General features: G+C 42.1%; 3 protein-coding genes and 1 long non-coding RNA gene across 4 annotated transcripts in view; 2 read left to right on the top strand and 2 right to left on the bottom strand.

Annotated features, from left to right (window-relative positions):
• Positions 1 to 3202, top strand: part of LOC147800042 (uncharacterized) — an 89523-nt gene extending 86321 nt beyond the window's left edge. Inside the window, exon 3 of the long non-coding RNA XR_015424315.1 lies at positions 1453 to 3202. This is a non-coding gene — a long non-coding RNA (uncharacterized LOC147800042). The remainder of the gene's footprint in view (positions 1 to 1452) is intronic.
• A 196-nt stretch (positions 3203 to 3398) lies between these two features.
• LOC110984116 (uncharacterized) lies at positions 3399 to 8144 on the bottom strand. The gene is made up of 7 exons (XM_022243942.2): positions 7969 to 8144; positions 7638 to 7704; positions 6629 to 6906; positions 6110 to 6208; positions 5694 to 5771; positions 5028 to 5114; positions 3399 to 4429 (listed from the first exon to the last, which is right to left on the bottom strand). The coding sequence occupies exons 1-7, from the start codon at positions 8044 to 8046 to the stop codon at positions 4313 to 4315; spliced, it is 804 nt and encodes a 267-aa protein (XP_022099634.2). The 5' UTR covers positions 8047 to 8144; the 3' UTR covers positions 3399 to 4312.
• A 1447-nt stretch (positions 8145 to 9591) lies between these two features.
• On the bottom strand, positions 9592 to 15614 carry LOC110984108 (uncharacterized). Its single transcript, XM_087132886.1, has 7 exons — positions 15478 to 15614; positions 14523 to 14595; positions 14157 to 14257; positions 12796 to 12894; positions 11835 to 11912; positions 11153 to 11227; positions 9592 to 10219 (listed from the first exon to the last, which is right to left on the bottom strand). Exons 1-7 carry the CDS (start codon positions 15547 to 15549, stop codon positions 10154 to 10156), a joined length of 564 nt encoding a protein of 187 aa, XP_086989012.1. The 5' UTR covers positions 15550 to 15614; the 3' UTR covers positions 9592 to 10153.
• Positions 15580 to 21761, top strand: part of LOC110984107 (E3 ubiquitin-protein ligase NHLRC1-like) — a 33585-nt gene continuing 27403 nt past the window's right edge. Inside the window, exon 1 of the mRNA XM_087132877.1 lies at positions 15580 to 15670. Within this exon, the coding sequence (XP_086989003.1) occupies positions 15663 to 15670 (8 nt within the window). The 5' untranslated portion in view covers positions 15580 to 15662. The remainder of the gene's footprint in view (positions 15671 to 21761) is intronic.

Genomic DNA, 21761 nt, shown 5'->3' with positions numbered 1-21761 from the left:
AAACATCTCCGTTGGTTTACTGCTCGATGCAATAATGAAATATAGCAGATCGTCAAAACATTGAAGTACGCAAAGAACTCTGCCGTTTGGAAGTTATTGTTTACCTTGACTCAGTACAAACATGTAATAGAATGTTGTTTTACATGGACTACCTAATAAAGTAACTTTACAGGAGCATGACAAAAGAAAATCCCGTCCCATGACATTTAGAGCATCTGTAAAAAGAACAAATGAAATACAAATTCGGTAAAAAAGTCGAATGGATTCAAGGCAACTCACGACTCGGCGTATGCGTGTATATATAGTATACACGAAAAGATTCTGGGTGAATTTGTACCCGATCAGTCAACTCCATTGTATAGGATTACATGTTTGCAACACTGTGCAAAGCTGCCAACATCCCTTCCAGAACCAAGGGCTACTTTTTTCTGTGGTACACACTCCAGTGATTTTTGGCAGTCGGTTTTATAAGGTGGTCCCTTCAAGCGTTTTTTTTTTCATGTTTTTATAGCCAAACGAAGGTTTTTGTGTAGTAGTTGTATTGGAAGTATGGCGAATACTATAGAGAATAAGTATAGAGCCGGAAGGGCTAAATTGCACAATTGCCCTTTGATTTCTCTGTCAACTTTGGGGCAAAACTGTTAGTAAAAGTATTGCAGTACAGCTTGGTGCAAGGTTCGCTGGTGCTGACTTTTCTGGGTTGTTATATTGGTAATTTTCCTTCACAGACTCATATGTTGTGGCGTTTCATTCCATCTGTTACTCAGCTGTGGGCGAGTAATTAAGGAATTACATACGTCCTTCTGACTTCCCTGTTGCATGTGAAAACCTCCCTATCTTTACACTTAAGCCACTCGTTTCATTTTACTATAAAACCACTTACATGTTGTGGTGAATTAATTGGGCCGCCTCTCTAAACTCTAATACGTAGTCCTGCATACCTGTCATCACTGGGGAACATTTGCTGTTGTATTAGCAGTGATAGGGTTTAACCATTCGCCCCCCCCCCGCATGTCATCATCAAAATAAACAACTGAAAGATGAGCAGTAGATGTGTACCGTACCAAAAGCACCCCATATATCCAAACCTTAATTAGCCTGTGTGTGTTGATGCCAGAATTGTCTTTTAACTTGAATATAAAAGACATGTTCCTCATAACAACTTTAAATGAACTAACAAAATTCATCTCATCCAAAATAAGCTGGTGACAACTACACACACCACGGAACAACACTACATATACCAAGTCATTTGTACGAATTACCCAGTAAATAAATCCAACAAAATACGATCCTCAGTGTAATTAAAAAAACAAGAAAAAATTAAAATTCTTAAAAAAGCAAAAGCAAACGCACTATTTGCTACTTTTGTGTGTTTTCTTTCTGAATGGTTAATCTTGTGAGCAATATTTTTAACAATTTCTTTCAATTTATCTTAAAACTTCTTTATAGCGGTGGATGAATAATGTTCCAGCAGTGTAGCCCACTAGTTCGAACCACATTGCCCCTGAGGGTGGTCTCCAATTTGATGCCTTCATCGATTGCCTAGGCCTAGCTGTCCGCTGGATAAGGATCTTCCTCCTAGTAGGCCGGAGGTTGGTGGGGAAGCTTCATTCCGACCTTTCCCTCGTCTTGGTACAAGGTAAGCATTTCATATCTGGTTTTGGTTACCAAGAAATGAGGTTTGGAAGTTGCTCCTAACCATAATTCTTACAAATGGGTCATTGGGGAGACATTTTGTGGTAAATCTTTAGACGTTTAGGAGACATCAATCATTAGGGAGACATGTCTTTCAAGTAAAAAGTAGACTCATCTTTATCTCACGATTCATCATCCTCAACCTCAGCTTTGGACCCGTATCTACCGCTTTCGAAACCTTCGTTTTCATCCTATACATAGATTCATTTTCGTAGTCGTCAATCCCGATTCAAATCTCCGCTTTTGGAAATGTGTTCAGAATATATACCCACGACAGAATGACCACAGTGGAAAGCTTAGCTTTTGTTACGCCAGTCACAAGCACAGGGTTTGCCTGAAATGTGACATTATGGCCTTGAAGAATGATCTTTAAATACAAATGTATGCATGAAATGGATGAAATAATTAATTATGTAACTGCCTATCTGCTTATTCCTTTTCATTTCCATACCTCCTTTGCTTATTCACTGATCTGCTTCTTGGTCATTTGTTCATTCCTTTCTCTTCTCACTTAATCTTGCTTTTTCATTGCTTAATGGTGGTTGTTTAGTGCCATTTCCTGTTGTTTGCTGTAGTTTCTTTTTCTCCGACAATTTTCTTCCTGTAATGGACTGATCAGCTAGGGAAGAATTAGGAATTTGATGAAATATCTTCGAGCCCAATAAACAAAGAGTATAGATATGAAAAATAATGCGTAAAATATGTTATGGGAGATGGTCTCAACGATGCGACAACGTCGTAAGTTTGGAACTTCCAAACTGACGTTGTGTCATTAATAACTGCTGTGGAAATGTGAACGAGGCGACATCTAGTGATCATTGCCAGAAAGCGCGACAAGATGCTTTCACCGCGCTTCTAAACAACATTCACCACCAAATCCAACTTCCTGCGCTGTGATGCAAAGCTTACTTACTGTACGCTTCGGGAAAGCACTCACCGCGCTACTGTACATGTACTGTACATGTACATGTGCATTACGATTCTTAACACAGCATAACGTGGCCAGCTTGGTATTTCAAACCACTCCATAGTGAATAAACTATGCTAGCCATAAAAAGACGAAAAACAACTTAAAGGGTCCAACTTAAAAAAATGACCTCTAAAAATCACTGGAGTGTGTATACTATTACTGACCTCGCGGTCAGTTTACAGAGAATGAAGCCCTTTATCCTGGAAGGGATGTTTGCAACTTCGCACTGTAAGGGGTTGAACACATAGGGATAGCGTTATACATGTAAAAGCGATATTTTTCTTGTTGACTCCCTAATATCTTTGCCTTCAATACTGTAGCGTGCCCTACTGCTCAGGGTTCGACGCTGGTATAGAATCACACACAGCCGCAACTCGCTGTTTCGGTCACAAAATCTGTTTTAATGCTGTCGTCCACGACAATGCGTTTTCAGCTCAGCTCTAAAACATGGCGCCTGTCGGCAGGGACTGCGCAAGCGCGAGGCGGGAAAACCGCGGGCCGTTCGCATATCAGCGCGGGCAGCCAGTCAACTCCATGCGGGTCCGAGCTGGCGCCCCCACCGGCCGGACCCGCCGGCGCTACAATACGTTGAAGTTTTCTGCATGTCACCTCTACCAAACAGCCCAATCGAAGAAACTCTTTGGTTTGAAGTACATAATCATTCAGTACCAAGAATGAGAGATATTGGCCAAGTGTCATCTGATTGGACACAAAATACTCTTTTGTGTGATGAGTTTACATGCCGCAGTTAGTTTTATTCAATTTGGTTGAAAGAGAATCAGAACATTCAAAAGAGTATACATGTATATTTGTATTAAATATGCACATGTACATAACATTTCTATGTAAGGAAAAGCTTACTATGTTTGTGATGACAGGATGATTGTGGGATTTTTAGGATGCTTTAGTAAATATCTTGAACAAACAATTTCAAAGAATGATTTACTTTTCGTGCAAAGTGCTTGCATTATAAAATCAGTGGAACTTCTGATATAATAAACGGGAACTGTAAGTAGTGCACAGGGTCCGACGAGGGAACTAATCCTTTTCCGACAGGCATTCGACCAATCAGAAAGCCGGATTAAGCCCTACGTGTCCTCGTTAGCATAAAATGATTGGGACTGTCCCATTATTAGGAAGGGTTTGTGTAAAGCAGATTTGGCCTCGGCTTATTGATGCCAGAATTTCTTACCATTTCAAATGTAAAAGACGTTCTCCTCATAACCATAACTTTAAGTGAAGGTAACTATACGAGTCATACTCATCCAATATGAAGCTGTTGGCAACGACAATATACATACACTAAAACAACACAATATATACAGTCATTTGTTCGAAGTGCCCTTTCTCAAGCGAAAGACGGTCCCCCGTGTAATTTAACGTAGGCCCATCTCAAACGTCAAAAATCTGTGTATCGCTCAGAACAAACTAAAAATAAAAACGAGCACAAGCAAACTAACTATTAAAACTTTTAAACTTTGTGTCGGTGTTTCCTTTCTGAATACTTATTCTGCGTGCATTTCAAACAGAAAATTTGCTTCGATTTTATTCCTTGCAGCGGTGGATGAATAGGCAGTGTAGCCCACCAGTGAGAGCCACATTCCTTCTGATGGCGCTTTCCAATTTGACGCCCTCATTGGTTGCCTAGGCCTCGTCGTCCGCTGGATAAGGATCTTCGTCATGGTAGGCCGGAGGCGGATGGGGACGATTCATCTCGACCTTTTCCTCGTCTTGGTACAAGGTAAGCATTTCATATCCAACCTGGAAAAGGGAAAAAGAGTACGGTATGCCATTTTTCTCCGCAAATCCATGGCGGAATCTGACGTCTTGTTGCTGTAGCTAAGATTTTGTAATTGACATGATGTGGTGAAGCAAATGAAGATTTGGGGTGGTGCATATACGTCACGTTAGTTGCGGGCTTGCTGAGTAAGGCGAAAGCAGACCCTGTAATTCGTTCGACCCTCCGAGGCCCTCGTACTATACCGTTAACATGGTAGTTTGTAATCAGAGAAGCGTGTGCTGAACTCTGCTTTTCGTATTATGCTACACCAGGGTTTTGATTCAATCTGTGCACATTAATTTGGATATTTTTAGTTGATTTTGACCATTGTCTGTGAGTTTCTTGCGCTTGCCAACAATCTTACTGAGATGTGGAAGTTGCTCCCAGCCATAATAACAATATTATTATCGTGTCGATTTGCATGATGTTTCAAAAAGGAACTCCTGATTTGTCATTCTGCATGTCAGGGAAGAGTACAGTTTCCAATGCATCTAAACAGTTAGTTTCCAAAACCACTAAACGCTGATTTATTCGTAAAAGTCTCCCATCCAACAGCCAACGAAAAGGGGAAGGCATTACCTTGGCAGCCCGCTCTATGTCCTCCTTTCGACCACGCCCTTCTCTCAGCTCTATGTACTGAGACAGCACGCAGATGTAACAAAAGACCTAAACAGTGCCGACAGGAAAAAAAGAAAAAGGTTCCGTGTGATGATGTCAGGGTGTTGTCCTGTTCAGGCACACTGCATGACCACCCATCACGAGACAGGTGGTTTAGATTTCATCATTTGATCAAATCAGTAGGGCCTACACAAGCTTTTGCATGCGGTAGTCAGGCGAGGGAATTTATGAATTCCAAGGTTGATACCGTAGCGCTTCCAAGAACACGTGTGGATACATAAATAACTAAACTTTGGATTTGAAAATCCGCAACGTTGGTTCCAAAGCCAGACGATACCAAAACGCAATCAGCAAATGTAGTTCCATTTTATGGATGGGGGCTGAGGTGGCTATGATGGACGTTTTGAAAAAAAAGGAAGAACGCCTGATAATCAAGTAGGTGAATGTGAAAAAAGGGAAAATGCGGGGAACAGGAAGCGTTGGGTGACCTGGCTTGTTGTTACTCTCGTTTGGGCGCTGTCTCTTGTTGGTTGTGAACAAAGGATTCAAGCAGCGCACAAGTAGAGGCTTTTTTTACAGTGGTGTTTATACCCAGTGCATGCCTGCCGGCAGGATTGAAGCACTTACATTTATGATCACCATGGAGGCGTAGATTCCAGTGAACAAGAAGAAACGGTACATCAGCACGCCAACCATCATCTGTATCTGTTATCAGATCAGAATATAGTCGTTTCAAAGATGAGTGGAAATTAATTAAGTGGAATCTACTTCTACGCATTGTGAACAACAGGAGCAGCTGGAAATCACGTACACATCCCAGTCTAAAGATCTTTCTAAAGAATCGAACAGGTTGATTCTTGTTATCATTCAAATAATGTTTGGGCATGGGAGACGAATTCTTGATCCAGACTACCTCACCAACTATCATTCAAAGAAAGTGTTCGACAAATTTGTCTGTGAATCGAACAGTTCAGCCGAAACATTACGCAGGTTGTCGTTAAGAAATTAAATTTCACTGTTGCGCCATTTGCTTAAAAACTGACCTTTACGGCCACAACGATGAACAGCGCACAGCAAAGTATCTCCAGAAGGATCATGATTGGTGTCACTATCATGTACGGTAGAAGGAGTAACCTGATGTCCTACAAGAGAAATAGACAGCACAGTACCCTTGAAACCGGTCAGGGAGTTGTTCATAGAAGAGTGGTGTATACTTAATGGGAGAAGAACACAAGCTGAGAACGAACAACTCTCTACTTAATTATGCCAGTAAACGGGCCAGTAAATCAGTGTCGCTCTTGAGTTTCCATGGGGGACGGAATCTTTTTCCGAAACACTCATCACTTTTTTAATCCCTGAAATACCCCCGAAAGGCACTTGTGCTCTTTCTTATGTAGTGGCTCTTAAAAAATTCGGTTAAAGTCTGTTTTGGGGGAGGATTTTTTTTTAGGTTCGGTTTGCTCCGGTTTGGTAAAGTTGGTTTGGTTTGATTTGATTTGGCTTAAAGAGCAGAAGTTGGCCCAGTTTTTTATGTGGCGTACACCTAAGTATGATTTACTTACTCTACGGACGCCAATTAAAAGCAGCAAGCCCGTCACCCATACCAAGCTCCATATCCCCGCACCGACACAATACACCGTGTATAAATACTGCTTCATGTTAACGATAAAGTTCCCCGATAAAGTTCCGGCAGCTCCGTTGCTCAGCTGCAGGCTGGCTTGCCCGTTGCCCAGCTGGAGGCCTTGTCCGTTGCCTAGCTTGAGGCCTTGCCCGTTGCCTAGCTGGAGGCCTTGCCCGTTGCCTAGCTGGAAGCCGGTGGGTCCATTGCTCAACTGGGCCCCTTGACGGAAAAAAATGCAAGTATGTTCTCACACCCTCCATTACTCCATGTTACGATATTTTTATTCCAAGAAATAATAATAATAATAATAAAATTGACTATTTTAAATTTAAATTTAAATACATGATGCATGTTTATTTTCTTTTATATATCTCATTTGTAAAAAAAGATTAAACAAATTTGAATTGGCGTCCACAAATTTAAATTAAGTAAATTGATTAAAATCACAAACCACCTTAAATTTGGTTTACGCCCAGGTGAAATGTACACAATGTGGCACCTACCGGTTAGACAGTTCCTTTGGAGATACAGGTACTTAATCAAGGATAAAGTGCGTACATGTACGAGTTTTAAACCACACTGTAAGCTTTGACAAAACTGGAATTCAAAGGAATATTTTTTTCCATTTTTCCCCAAACAAAAATGTTGATTTAAATCAGTGATTCAGAAAAATAGCATTTAATTTAAATCGCGATTTAAAACGGTGATTTAAATGAAGGTGTTTTAAATCGGCTAACCCTGCGTCCCTGCATTTACATTTCGTCAGTATTTACAAAGAAAGAGGTTATTAACTGACAAAATACGTAAAATGGTTTCAGGCTCTAACAACTTGGTATGTTCTGTATTTACCAATGGAACCTACCAGGAATTCAGTGCCATATGTATTGCAAACACAAAGTAGAAAAATGCTTGTGTGTAAATATATGAGTAACGAAACAAAGATGGCGTACCGTCCGGTTCATTGTTGATGATGTACAAGTTGTATACGATCCCTCCTACAAAGATCAAACTGTGGATCTACAAGTATGCAAAAAAATGCATTGAAAATACATTTATGACCTGGGATTAATTAGGTCTGACAGTGTGTACGTGTGAAGTCTACGAAGCTTCTGCAGTAGTGCCAAATGAATGTGCCGTGATCTTTTGCGGGATTCCTTCGGTTTCTCCCCAATTCAAAGCATAAATGTACATTAAAATATTCTTAATAATAGTTGGAGCAGCGTTGGAAGCAAGAGTATGAAAACATGCACTAAAATGCAAAGTCGGTCGTTGGAGTCTTACCATCGTGAACACTGCGGCAGATGTGGATCCGTTGCGGACATTGCAGCAGCAACACTTCGGATTCCCTTTGGTAGCCATGTTTGTCGTCAGTGTGCTTCTGTTGGAATGAATTCAACCGACTGCATCGACTACGCAGACGCTGTGCCCACAGTACAGGTACAGGTACATGTAAATGTACATGTACATACATGTTGATGTACATGTACGTACCGCATTGACCGAACATGTACAATGGAAATTGGCCCACACCGACCGTGACGTACACAAACTACACAATGATGAGCTCAAGCAGTCCCAGCGTATTCTGAATATGGTGCGTCATAACTTTTTCATAAGCTACGTCATTTGTCCAATCATATCGCTAAGGAATGACATTATGCCGTACCTGGTTTTTTTTTCTGTGTGTGTTAAATCCCTACGCATATTTTATTCTGCATATTTAAATAAATCAAATCAGTTAATAAGAAAACGGCCAAATTTCAGTGAGTCCAAGTTTTATGTGACATCAGCCATTATGCACGCTTAAATGCGTAGAACTCCGCTGGAAATGCAAATGGCAGCTCACGAAAGTACAGGTAAGCCAGACCGTCCGCGCAAGAATGCGGTACTGTTTTAATAACGTTGTGACCTTTATTAACGTTCTCATATTTAATAACTTTTTGAAAATTACATGTGATAAGCATGCGTGTGGGCCCCTGAGGTAAACTACTTTTATTTGGTTTAATCAGATGAAGAAAGTCTGTGAGGATCGGGGAATGAAAAACGGAGAAACTTTTGATGGCTTGACTTCAGGATTGCCTCTTTTGTGGTAACGGTATTTTTCCACAAGGGGTAAAGGTAGCGCGGGTCAAGTGGATTTACAGGCTACCTCTGATCTTACTCTTTACGGTGGATAAAGCCTGTCAGTTTGGAGGTATATAGGAAATCGACCGTGCAGCGATTGGCAACTCCTCTGCGGAATGTTGGACATGGCCTTTACCAGGTTAAGGGTGACATTGTCTTTTGTTTAAGGCAAATGAGAATGGAGTTGTGAGGACATTAATTTCTCCCTCCCCACATCATTTTGGGTAGTTCATTATATAACGGTATCCCCCAAAGCTATACAGAACAAGTGTGTGTATCCCTGCAAGTGTACGTGTGTGATGGTGGAAGTGTACGGTGGCCCTGGTAGGACATCACCAATCGTCAACATTGACGTCAATATTTGTGACCAAGTTCGCGACTCGTTGTATGTCCGGTCGCAAATATTGCCGCGAATTTTCAGGTTTCCGGCAAGCTAGGCGGAAATGAAGTGTTCACGCGCACACGCAATGACTTACATTTTCAGCTTGAAGTTGTTATTCGGCTGGGCAGTTTTGGCACAGCGTTAAAAAGCAATTGTTGTGTCTATAGCTGAGCAAGTTTTCTCTCTGCCTGGCTTACTGCAGGAAAAAGAATCCCGGCAATATTTGCGAAAGGAGATACTGTTCTGAATTTGATCGCAAATATTGGCGTCAATATTCGTGACTGAAGAGCAATTAACTCGTGAATTTTGGTCGCAAATATTGACGACAATATTGACGATTAACGATGTCCCTCCACAGAGAAGATAAAAGGAAATAGACATAGCCAAAGAGCAGCAAGTAATGGTAAAACAGGTATTTTATTCCCAATTAAATTATTTCAGAAATATGGATTCTTTGGATAATAAAGAATGATTGCCTTTTCTTCAGTTGCACCTTTGCAATGGTTATACTGCTAAACATTACCATTGTTATTTATGTACTCCAACCTTCAAGAAGTTGAATGGAACGTTGATTCATATACGCAGGATGCCTAGTAATTAAGATTTCCAATAAATTTCCAGATTGATCTGTTCATACACACCAAGAGGTTTTTAAGGCTGATTTTTTTTTCGAGTTCCGTTAATTCCATAATGCCATGACGCCTGCAGCTACTTCAACCACAAATAGTAATGTTTGCTTTAATTTGTTATTTCTTCGAGACATTTCCGAAGGTGTTCTTTTAACTTAAGTCCCACCCTCATTCTGTCATCACAAAAATAATCCTTTTGTCATATATTTTTAAGGTCAGTGTATAAATACAGAAGTATAAAATTTGGACGTGTTTTGCAGGCCCTTCTCTGGTATAGACATGAAATAGTCATCGGCTGAGCAAAGCTCCAGTGAGCTAAAAAACAGTTAAGTTAGTAGCGCCTGGGTTGGGATGCAGTCATGGCTATTGATGGAGATTGCACAGGGAAGACGCTTTCCTGAAATTGCACAAACGAAAAAAAAACATGTTGAAATAAAACAAAAGTGTTAAATATGTTAAACTTCAACGTATTTGTAGAATATAAAAGGACGTATGTAGCAAAAGGAAATCTTTATCGTTTTGTTGGGGGGAGCCCATTTTACGTCGTTTTAGTCACTCTCCCAAGGATCCTTCGCTCACTGCTTTGTCTGTGCAACTTCGCTTTGATTTCAGAATGGTGATTCCAGTCAGTGAGTGACTTGACGTAGCCCTAAACCCTCGCTGAGGTCACTCAGTACAGACCTAATTTTGGAAGGTCAATCCTCATCAAGCCCCTTATCTCTGGAAGAGGGTCAAGGTGCACGTTAGCAACGAAACATAGGACTAGAACGGGAATGCAAAAGTTGTTTCTTAAAGGCTTTCAGAAAGATTCTGAGAGAATCCAAATGTCAGACCCTCTAAATTTTTCGACTGGGCCGGGTTTTCTTACAGGGGGAAAAAGATTGCCTCAAAGAGCGGTGAACGAGGGCCCACTCAGTCTGTTTGCCAAAGGGACAAATGGGACAATACACGCGGGAAAATCCCTTTCTGGCACCGCAGCACCACCGTTCTTTGTAGACGCATTGATCCGGCCGAAAGTGAGCCTTTCAGCGTAGGCTTATGTGTGACCTTCCAATATTTTATGAAAGGGTATTGACAGCGCCTGAATGCTGACAACATCTGTTATGCTGAACTTCAGCATGCTTATAAGACCACAGCGATAAATACATTTAGTAAAGATATTAACAATTCTCGCACTACATTCAGTTTAGTTTCAACTTTTGTGGCCAAACAAACCTGATCTGTATTATTCCTTTATTAGAACCGTAGGTTATAAGTCGAACCGTTTAAATTAAAACATGCAAGCTATAGAATTGAATAAGCATGAACCAATCATAATGCTTACACGTACCTGTCTGACCAATCTCGCGTCCTCCCCGTAACGCAATTCCTGGTAACGCGAGATCACACAGAGTAAACTCAGTGACTGCAATTAAATAGATCTATATTATTTTTGAGGGTTTTCAGTTGTTGGCCATTTTTTTCTTATTTTTATATAAACGGAATTTCATTTAATAATTTAAAGTGTGACATCGTTGAAGGAAGAGACCTATGTTACAGCTATTTGTTTCTACACATAAATCATCCAGGGAAGAAAGACTAGTACACTACATGTACATACATGTAGGCTTCTCTATTCAAATTGTGAACGCGGAATTTACTCATTGAAAATAGATTCTATGAAAGAGACAGCATGCTTGCTGTGCACATAAACAATCAGCAAAGGAGACAATTGTATCTAGAGAAATCTACAAAAATGCAGGACTTTCTGTGTACAAACTGATGTAACATTGGGGCTTTCGTCCTGGGATGACGCCACAGTTTTGCTCGTGAATATGGAAATGCTCATTAGCATGAAAACCAAAGAGGAAGTAAAATACCCTCTGAAATAGTGTAACAAATGTTAAAAAATCAGGCTAGCTGACACACAAGTGCATTTTAAAGTGCCGCATTCAAACAACTTGATCGCAGCTACCCTTCATTAAAGATCTCGGAAATGATTTTGATTTCTTTTTGTCAAAGCCATAACTTACGTCGAGGACAATAAATACTCCTGACAGAGAGAGTGCAGTGAGGTTGAACACGTCGTTGACGTAGCCCTCGTCAAAAGCCTATGGAAAGAAATGATTAAGACCGGTGGCTTTATTTAAGCCTGACATTTTCCTTTTGGGGCGTGGGGTTCAAGGCTAATACGATTGGGTTGGAGCCTGTGTTATACGAAATTTATATGCATCCTTCTGCGGTGTTATTTTTGATGAAAAACTGTTATCTATCGTGTAATATCTGTCCGCGATGCTTTTTGCATGTTATAACTACCCCTTTCCTTCCGTGACAATACGAGATCCCTGGTTTATTTATTTATTTGTTTATTTACTCCATTTCTTTACCCAGGGTATGCCCAAACAGTTTCAAGCTGGTTTCCATTGGGGCTGTGCGATCATTACAAGTTAATAAAATAGTTAGAAACTCGCAAGGAAAAGTAAAATTGACACAATACGACAAACGTTAATATTTACAAATACAGACCGCTCAAATATCATACACGTGTGAAACATTTAAATAATTATGTGTTTTCCTAGTTACAGGTAATCTTTTTTATTATTATATTTGTATATGTGTATGAATAGCACGTAAGCCTATTTCAAGAACAAAACGACCAAGGTGTAAAGTGATATGCGTTTATAGGCCTTGGCAATGTGATAACTGTGACGTTGAATAGTGGCCTGTGTGAGTGATCGCGAGGCAAGCACGTGGGTGGCGCGTTGCATTGTGATAGGTTTATTTCAAAGTTCAGATACTAGGGTTGAAATACACCCGCGTGAAACAGGCATAATATTTTCGGCCACAGCCGGGGTACTCTCGTGTCCCTGGCAAACAGCTGCTGAAGGTGGCGGTTTCCATGGACACCAAGCGTGGCTAGGATACTTTGAGTCTTAAACAGCCATCCAAACGAGATGAATGCTTCTCAACAAGTTGTAAGCCCGCGGTACTCACCAAGATCAGGATATACAGGTAGAGGGCGCACAGAGCACAGTGAACCAGGATAGCGAGGATCGCCGCCACTATGTACGGTATGAGCAAGCCCCGACGATCCTGCAGCCAAAATTTAAAGATAACCGGAAATAATGTGTAATGGCCGACGACCGTAGTAGAAAAAATAAGCTTGTGCTGATTCTAAGATCGATTCGTAACAGGAGAAAGAAGAAACAAATGGAGTCCAAAAACAAACAAAAATAAAAAAGTAAAACCAAGAAAGGACGACCCAGTGCCCACTGATCAGTTTACCGACTTAACAACTTGATCAGCGCACCAGCCAACTGTTTTTAGACGGGTTTATATCACAATGTCCTTGCTTTTAGATTTAGAGGACCACTGATCGTTGAAACGTGCCCCCTTCCTTCCCGAGCGTATACAATTTGAAGCAGGCGACGACCTCTTCTTTTAGAAGTGGCGTAATTTGAGCAGGTGACTGGGGATGAGGGATACGGGGGGGGATAATTTGCCTGGTCATAGAAATTTGAATAGCAAGGTGGGGGGGGGCTGACACCACATGACTCTATAACTCTACAGATGTGCATGCATGTAATATGTATTTCCTTCATGCAGAATCTTACATCAGGACGGCGTATTTATGGCTATATTGAAACTTTTCTCCCTTTTTGAGTTCTATTGAAGACCGTTTTTTGGGTTGGAAGTCGGACAAATTTTCCACTCTCCACCATGCGTTTTCTAAACATGGATGCGGAAAAGTGCCTGGGGGAATATGACTCAATAGCCCATCCCCCACTAGTTCGATCAAGGACGATAGTTCGACTAACTCTGATCGAACGCACGCTAATCGATGATGGTTGGACTAGTCTAGACGTCAATTTGCGACCGGCCTACCAAGGTTGGTGGTGTCGCCGAGTGCCATAGCCGTTTTTAATAGCACAGTGCAGGGAAGACCACTTGGTAGAAAAAATAGTGGAACAGAGAAAATTTGAGTAAAGCGATTGTAAACTGCCATTTTCACTTTTCTTTGGTTATTTTGTCCTTCCGACGACCACGTTTTCTCCTCATAGACCTAAGTGACGTTAACAAAGGTTGACTACAGTCCTTCACACATCAACTTCATTGCACATGCGCTAGGTGCGTCATGAACCATGCCACAAGTTATCTACTCCTCTTTTATCGGACTTGCCAATGCTTTTTCCAGTGTGGTGTAACGCCCAAAATTGCCCCTTTGGGAAATTTCTAGACCCGCCGGTGCACTTTAGTACGCTCGATTACTTGTATAGTTAAAAGGAAAAAGTAGGCCTAAGCACTAATATGGGTTTGTCAAAACAAGTAAAGTCTGTATATGCCATTCTACTTACGCAACAAACTCCTGCTACCAGGAGAAAGGATGACAGAAATAAGAATACCCAGAGTCCCACACCAACGGCGTAACCGTAATAAAACGGGGCGATATCTGAAACTGAAAGAAGACACACACGCACATTCCTCATTGTATCAGACTGCGGTCCTTGCGAGAAGTCACAATGTCATTGGGATAAGATCAAGTGTTTCTCAGAAATGGACCGAGGAAGGGATAGCAAAAAGTGCTGTGGGACATGGAAGTTATGTGTACATGAGAACACCACTTTAATGTATGCTAAAAAAAACAGCGATGCTCGTGATTTTGGGGTGTATTTCTTATGTATTCTGTTCGGATAGTCACAGGGATCACCTGACTGACTTACATGATTCCGTCTGTAAAATTCCAGATTCGTACAGGTTATAGCCGCCCCACGCTGCCCAGGCAAGTGATGTCACCTGTTCACCAAGAAATTCATCTGGGGTAAGTGTGCTTTATAAACAACACTTCATCGGCCACCGTATCACAGCAAAGCAACTCTAATATACCTGTGGCATACTTATTACTCCGTGACACATCTTAACAACTTCATTGAGTACATTTTGATTTGTGTACCATGGTGGCACTACTCGAGGCTTGTTGGCCCCTCCCCCATTCCCTTTTCCATGAGGTTGGAGGACAAAGAAGCTTTCATTTGTAGCACTGGCACACACTGCGGCCAAAGCCTGTGAACAGCATCCCTCTCCCCCGAAAAGTATCTCCATAGCGAGGAAATATAGTACCCAAGTTACGCCTGAACCATGTGCCAGACGGCTAACATTGTTTCGGCAGCGAAAGCAAACCCGTTGCTAATGATGTCAACCTATGGCACCCTGTAATTTTCCTCACTGGCCATGGACTGTGATTGAAGGCGCTGTGTATTGCAACTGGAACTTCATGTTGGCGATTTACAAGACAGTGCGCCACCAAGAAGTTGCCACGGAGAGGTCATTATTCAAGTTGAAAGTCGAGAGACTGCTACTCGAAATACACATACGAATCTTCCTCTCTTCAAAAAATCGTAAATAATTGAAGTTGCCGGCCTATGTAAGTTGTCGACCATTTCCTACAATGTACGGCGACAAAGGCCTTTCTGTGACAACGTCTTGGTGGCGCACTGTATTGTGAATCTACTGATGGCCCTTACTTTAAATGCAGCAATCTACTAAAGCCATTCTGATCTTTCCACGTAAGCTGCCCGACCCCATCACTTCTATTTGCAATGTCTTCCTTTGCAGTTTACACCCCCTTGCATCTCTCGTAACCTTAGCTGGGCGTCACTACAGACATCTTCGATTTACCACTGAGAAGATGCCAGCCACTATGCAACCTCTCTGCAGGCCACAGCAACAACAACTCTTGAGGATGGGCATGGCGTCGCACTGATCTCCTCTCCGCTACTCTACTCCGTCAATTCCTGGCTGTTTTTCCCCAACACAGAGCTCACGTAGGGTAACTGTAGAGATGAACAAAGGACGTCGATTCGATGTCAGTGTGAGTTAAGGTCTAGCTTTATTCTACTGTTTTAACCTGAAATACAGTCCAGTAATGTGCCCTGGACGGCTGAAAATCGACAAAGCAAGGTTTGAAAAAATAAAAGGTTGTAAAGTGGATGATCCCATCTGCTTTCGGCTGTGCAGTGAAAAGATTAACTTGAGGGCGCAATTCACCATTCACAGAAAGAATGCAGCGGTTGCATTGATCGATATTATTTGGATAAATTCAGTTATAAATAGAATGTATAAAGGGGATACGTGAGCGGTTGCAGGGTTTTGGAGGGGTGTGAAAACTTGTCGAGTGAGGCTACGCCCACATTAGGTCGTGTTCGACAAGTTTTCGGCACGGTTAATGGTCCATTGAAGCCTTCTTAGCTCTAACTAAAGATAAGGAAAGGAAAGTTAACTACAAGGGTAACCACACTCCAACGTGCGCCTGCTGCGATGGCACATTCACATTTATCATGGTCCTAATGATTCAACTGTCCAGTACAACCTATACGCTGTCCAAAATAACGAACTGGGTTGAACAGCACCAAAACCAAAATAAATGCCACCACATTTTCCGTTGGAGTTAGCCATCCTAAAGCAAGTTCTAGGTTCCAACGACTTCACAGAATCAAACATAATTGTAATTGACACAAATTTTTTGTTGGAGGTGGAATGCGAAACGAAAGACAGATAACCCCGGAGAATACTTCGTGGGAGTGTGATTGGGAGATGGAACTCCTTCATTGCCCAGAACTCAGTGTATCATGTGACGCCAAAATCAATCAAAATGATGCAGTACACTTACATTTAATGAGGCCAACCCTCTTCTGGAATTCCAAGAGTGCGTTGCGTTGTACAACGCTACAGATATGGCGTCAACTGCACGGTACGCGTGTGTTTTATGTATTATAGTGTATAGCATTGTCGATAACAGGATTCGGTTCCATTTCCTTTGCTGTGATAGTCCTTCCGTTTCCTGCTGTCAATTTAGGGAACAGGGAAAGGTATAAAGGATATCATATCTGCCAATGAATACTAGGATACGCGAATATAAGAAATTGCATCTTACTGCATCAAACCCCAACTGTTTCCACTCGTGGAGGGGGTTACTTTTGGATGGGGGTGATTCGGGTGGTGTCAAGGGGAAAAGAGACTCGACGACGCACAATCAACTGCCTTTTTTTTTCAAATCAGGACAAAAGCATGGGATCCGCTGTTGGAACAAAAAGTGTTTAATGGTCAGTAGGCTCCGTGTGTAAGTACGCCCTCACCAGTGACAAAAAAAGAGTGAACTGATACTGGGTCGATCAGATGCGCACCCAGGAGAAAAACGTTGCTCGGATTTAACGACTGTAATTCCTTGGGCCCCCAGTTGACTGAGGCGACGCAGGTACAAGAGGGGGGGGGAACTCTTACACCCACCACCATAATATGAGGATGTCGGTAACACCAATCGAACACCGTGACTTAAAGACTGTGGATAATTAAGAGCTTTATGAAACGAGTTGGGGAACCGACTTGGAACCTGAAATGATCGAACACTGGAACGCTGTACTAGTGAGATGAGTCGTCACAGCATTTATAGACAATAGATGGCGCTGTTCATAAAACCCACATCTGGCGACACAGACGCAAATTTCTCTGGTAAAAAGGAAGGGCGGGGTGCCATCCTCTCCTATCCTCAGTTATGATTTGGTAAGTGTAGTAGATTCCTGTGTCATTCCTGTGTAAGTACTCAAAAGAGACCTTTTTCATGTTACTTTCGCTCCAATTAAAGCAACTTTACGATAAAGTAAACCACTTATGAATCTTTGACTTTAAGCTACTTTTACAATGAAACATCACCTTTGATTGACACTTGCGAACGAGGTCAGTATCTACTAAATTAAATCTCTTTAGATTATCTTCCTTAAAATGTTAATATCGACTATAATTTTGGCTTAATCGTATGGAAAATGATACAGAGTGGGTCAGTGGCAGTGTAACACAAGTGTACAACAGTTGGAGAACCTCGCTTCCGAGCAAACCCTGAAGGACTTCTTTTTGGCCCCAAAAATACACAGCACGAAAACCAAACACCAAGAGATGAATGTGGGAACGGTGACTTCTTACGGTCAATTTCAAAACGCATACACCGATAGCACTCCAGCCTCATAAGTCTCCGCGGGGAGTCGAGGAGACGTTACCATAATAAGCATGCACAAAGCGCGCCAGAAAACAAACCTGAACCGAGGGCTGTGACGGCGATAGTGTTGCAGTCGGGATTTCATGTCTGCTGCCGGATTTTCACCCACGGGACCAACGTGAATTTCAAGGAGCCCAATTTGACTTGCATCAGGACTTTCTGTCTCGGGGCAAAGTTGAGCCCCGATAAATATTTTGAGGGGCGAGGAGGGAGGAATGTGATGTCCATTACCATGCTTAGGAAGTTCGGGGAGGGGGGAAGATGGAATTGGTCGGTGATCATTATTTTTCAAGCTTGCTATGTTCCTCATATCCTGTAATTTCTGAGCCTTCAAGTGCATGGGGAAGGCCGGGAGGGTTAGAACCTCAGATCTTCAAAACAAACAAAACTAACCGCATTCAACAATTACCATCCACTCAAGTTACAAAGGGAACGAAAGATATTCGAAATATTGGCTGGAATCACAAATACGCGCTGTTGGCATTTTTTTGGGGGGGCACAGTAGCGTAGCTAGGATTTTACTAGTGGAGGGCACAAAGGGGACACCATCATCTTATAGGGGGCACCAGCTTTCAGTGGTGTGTTTTTGGGGGCAAGTTTTTTGTTAGCCTTGTTCAATATCCATTCATCCGTTTTTTCAGTGGGGGCACCCCAAATTTGTGTGGGGATACGTGCCCCCAGCCCTCCCCCCAGCTACGCCACTGGAGCGGGGGGGGGGGACTGGAAGAGCATGTCCGGAGGGAACCGCACCCCAGATGCATTACTGTAATGTGAAGAGGAAAGGACGATACTGGGGACCAATCTGCGTCGTTCCTAGAGTGTATGTAAAACATTCTCACTTTATCCTGATTAGATCAGACCTGATTAGAAACAGACATAAATCTTCATATCCCCGACTACTAATCCCCCAATTTGGTTCTTGATCTGTCCGTGGGTGTTGCGCAAACCTTAATTAACTCACCCACGCTGATTTTAATGAACACTGCAAAATGAAACTCACCTGATGCTACCGGACAAAATATCACTCATTTTGATTGTTCGGAACAATTCACAAAGAAAATGCATCCAAGACCTTTACGTGAGTCTTGCTATTATCAGTTGCTCACGCCGGTGAGTTTTTTTTACGTTTGGGGGTGTTTTTTGGTTGTTGTTTTTATTGTTTTTTTGTCAACGTCCGTTCTACAAACTCGGTGTGGACAAGCCAAATAATGCAAACATTACTGCAAGACTGACTTCCCCCAGATACGTTGACATATCCAAGACATTGACAATCTCTACCGAGGAGAACCACGCTTCTCATCTCGGTCTCTGCTCCCGTAAGCCCCGGGCTGATGGGTGGAGGACAACACTCGACCCCCCTCCATTCCTCGGGGCTGACTGACTGTGTTGCGGCTTCCATCCCAAACCCTCCGTTCGTGAACCTACCTTTCCCTGTAAATCTATCTAGAAAATCGGATTAGAATCAGGCAATTTAGCGACGGGGACCGCAGCAGCAAGTCTCGACCCCACGGGCGCGTTGCCGACTCTTACCCGGACCCCCTCGAATATATTGCATTTTGGCCTATATCGGAGTTTCCTACTGTATTCCCGAAGGCGCACAGATTCACATGCAGAGTCGAAAGTGCAAGCTGAGTGCTTCCAGCGGACTTCTGAAAGTGTTTTTTTTTTTTACATTTGACGTCAAGGATTAAGATGGTTGCGATCACTTTTCTACAAGTCGAGACAAGAAAAGACTCCAACATTTGCTCTAAGTTTCACTATGAACATCTAACAAAAGAAGCACAGTGCAATAACAAAGGACGCTCATTGTTCGTCCACTGTGTTTCTTTTGTTGGATATTCTAATGTTTGCAGGCTTCTCTTTTACAACAAAAACACGATCTTGAAAATGTAACGCCGTAATGACTTAAAGGGTCTAAGCGCTGAACCTTGCTAAGGTACGCTTTTTGTACAACTTTGTATAGTGGTATTGTCTATCTGCCATCTTGCATCTAGCGTTGAGAATTTCGAGAGTTATGTTTAAGATCTCGAATCTGGCATGAAGTTTCAAATCTCACTACTCGCGTTAAATGTGATCCGACCCGAGCGGAACCCAGAGAGGGCGCGCTTTCCAAGTAACTGACAGTGCAGTCCACTAAATTCAAACCCATTGAAAAACAGTGTTAAATCAGCATTGTTCAGGGCCCATTAACATGCATGCTGACACCCCTGGGGTTTCTGAAACACAAATTAAATTATTGTTTGTTCCCTAATCTTTTAATTTCGTTTCAGGATTTCTGTGGGTTAACCAATTACATTTTTTATTTTTCCCACAAAACAAAAACACCCCGAAAATTGATTTTTCCGAAGTCTGCTTGCAGCCATTTTTCAAGTGGCAGCCCTCATTTTAACAGGCACTTAGGACCATTTTGCAACCGTAGTTTTATCCCTTCTGCTCTCACCTGGAAGCCTAAAGACCCAGGGAGTTGATCCCGGCAACGATTTACACAATCTCACCATTTTGGGGGCCACACAAGCTCCTTTTCAAATAATACTGTTGAGGGCACATTTAATGCTAATGAGTTGGCCAGGAATTCTCACTTGAATCAGTGGACTGCACCCCGGAGGCTCCTGTGGTAGGAACTCCACTTCGCTGGTTAACAAACATTCTGAAGTGCAAGTTGCGTCACTACCAACAAAATGAACACTTCCCACCAAGTAGCTCTTTTCAGCCGATGGGAGACTGCTTCTACTCGAGGCGGATACACGGCTAAACTCCGATGTCTTGTTGGTTGCCTTTTAACTGTCTTTTAATTGATGACATTGGGCTTATCATAAGCATTTTTATATTGCTTAATGGCAAAACACTGGGAGGTTGATTACATGGCCCATCCTCCTGCCAAAAATGGGGGTGTATATCCCCCCTCCCGAGGGGTTTGCATCCCATGCTATGTACCTACTCTGTCATCGCTGTTTGCGACGTTTTTTGTGTAATATCAGGTGATTCGTTTAGCATTGTGTTACATTTTACGCGAGGTGCCACACGAGATAAGGTTCGAAACTGCACTCGAGATTCGTAACGCGAGATGCGAGATGACACATATAGAACACCATACGTCATACTCCTGCATGTGAAAACTACTTGATCTCCCTTTTGGGTTAATTGTGTTGAAAGGTGCACTTTTTAAACATTCACACAACTGAGGGCGTTGTTGCTGTGATGTCAATCAGAAAAGACCACAGATCTGATACACGCCTCGGGGAAGACACTGTAGGTTTTTTCATTGAAATTGGGTACCAAAATTTGCCGATATTAAAACAGTTATGAAGAGGATTGTTAAGTAGGTGATTGTCACTCATGTACGCAGCAATATTCACCAAAGAAAACGGACTTTAGGCCAACAAAATATGAAACATTCTACAATTGGGGGGACTTTATTAGTGTAACATTGGGGTTTCTTCCTTGAATGACGTCACAATTTTGCTCATGAATATGGATCCATCTGCATACGAACAACAGGCACAAAAAGTACCTTACAATAGCAATATTAAAATCAAAAATAATGTTCATGGAGACCAAAGGTGTATTTTGGTTGTATTAAAAAAAGGGTTTGCATGAACCTTTTTTCGGCTCTGAATATGCTCTGAAAAAGCAGTGTTTAATTATCATTACACGGAGTTGCATGAACATCGAGTGTAATCTTTATAATGCTGTAATGATCCTGTGTTCACACAATGCCAGGATCTTTGCAGTGTTGTATGAAATAGACGGCTGTTTGTTTCCCTGCCGTTCTCTCTTATAGAATTACAGCTCTGATCATTTCCCGTCGATACGTAACTTATACAGCCTTCGCTTCTGCGGTCTATAATCGCCGATATTTCATCCTGGCCCGCGAGGAAACAACTTCGATTTTTCAAAGATTTCCTGACACATT

This window comes from Acanthaster planci, linkage group LG02 (assembly GCF_054643075.1).
Source record: "Acanthaster planci isolate LZ-2023a linkage group LG02, COTS_SCS, whole genome shotgun sequence".
Lineage (NCBI taxonomy): Eukaryota > Metazoa > Echinodermata > Asteroidea > Valvatida > Acanthasteridae > Acanthaster > Acanthaster planci.
This window is presented reverse-complemented; position numbering and strand designations above follow the sequence as displayed.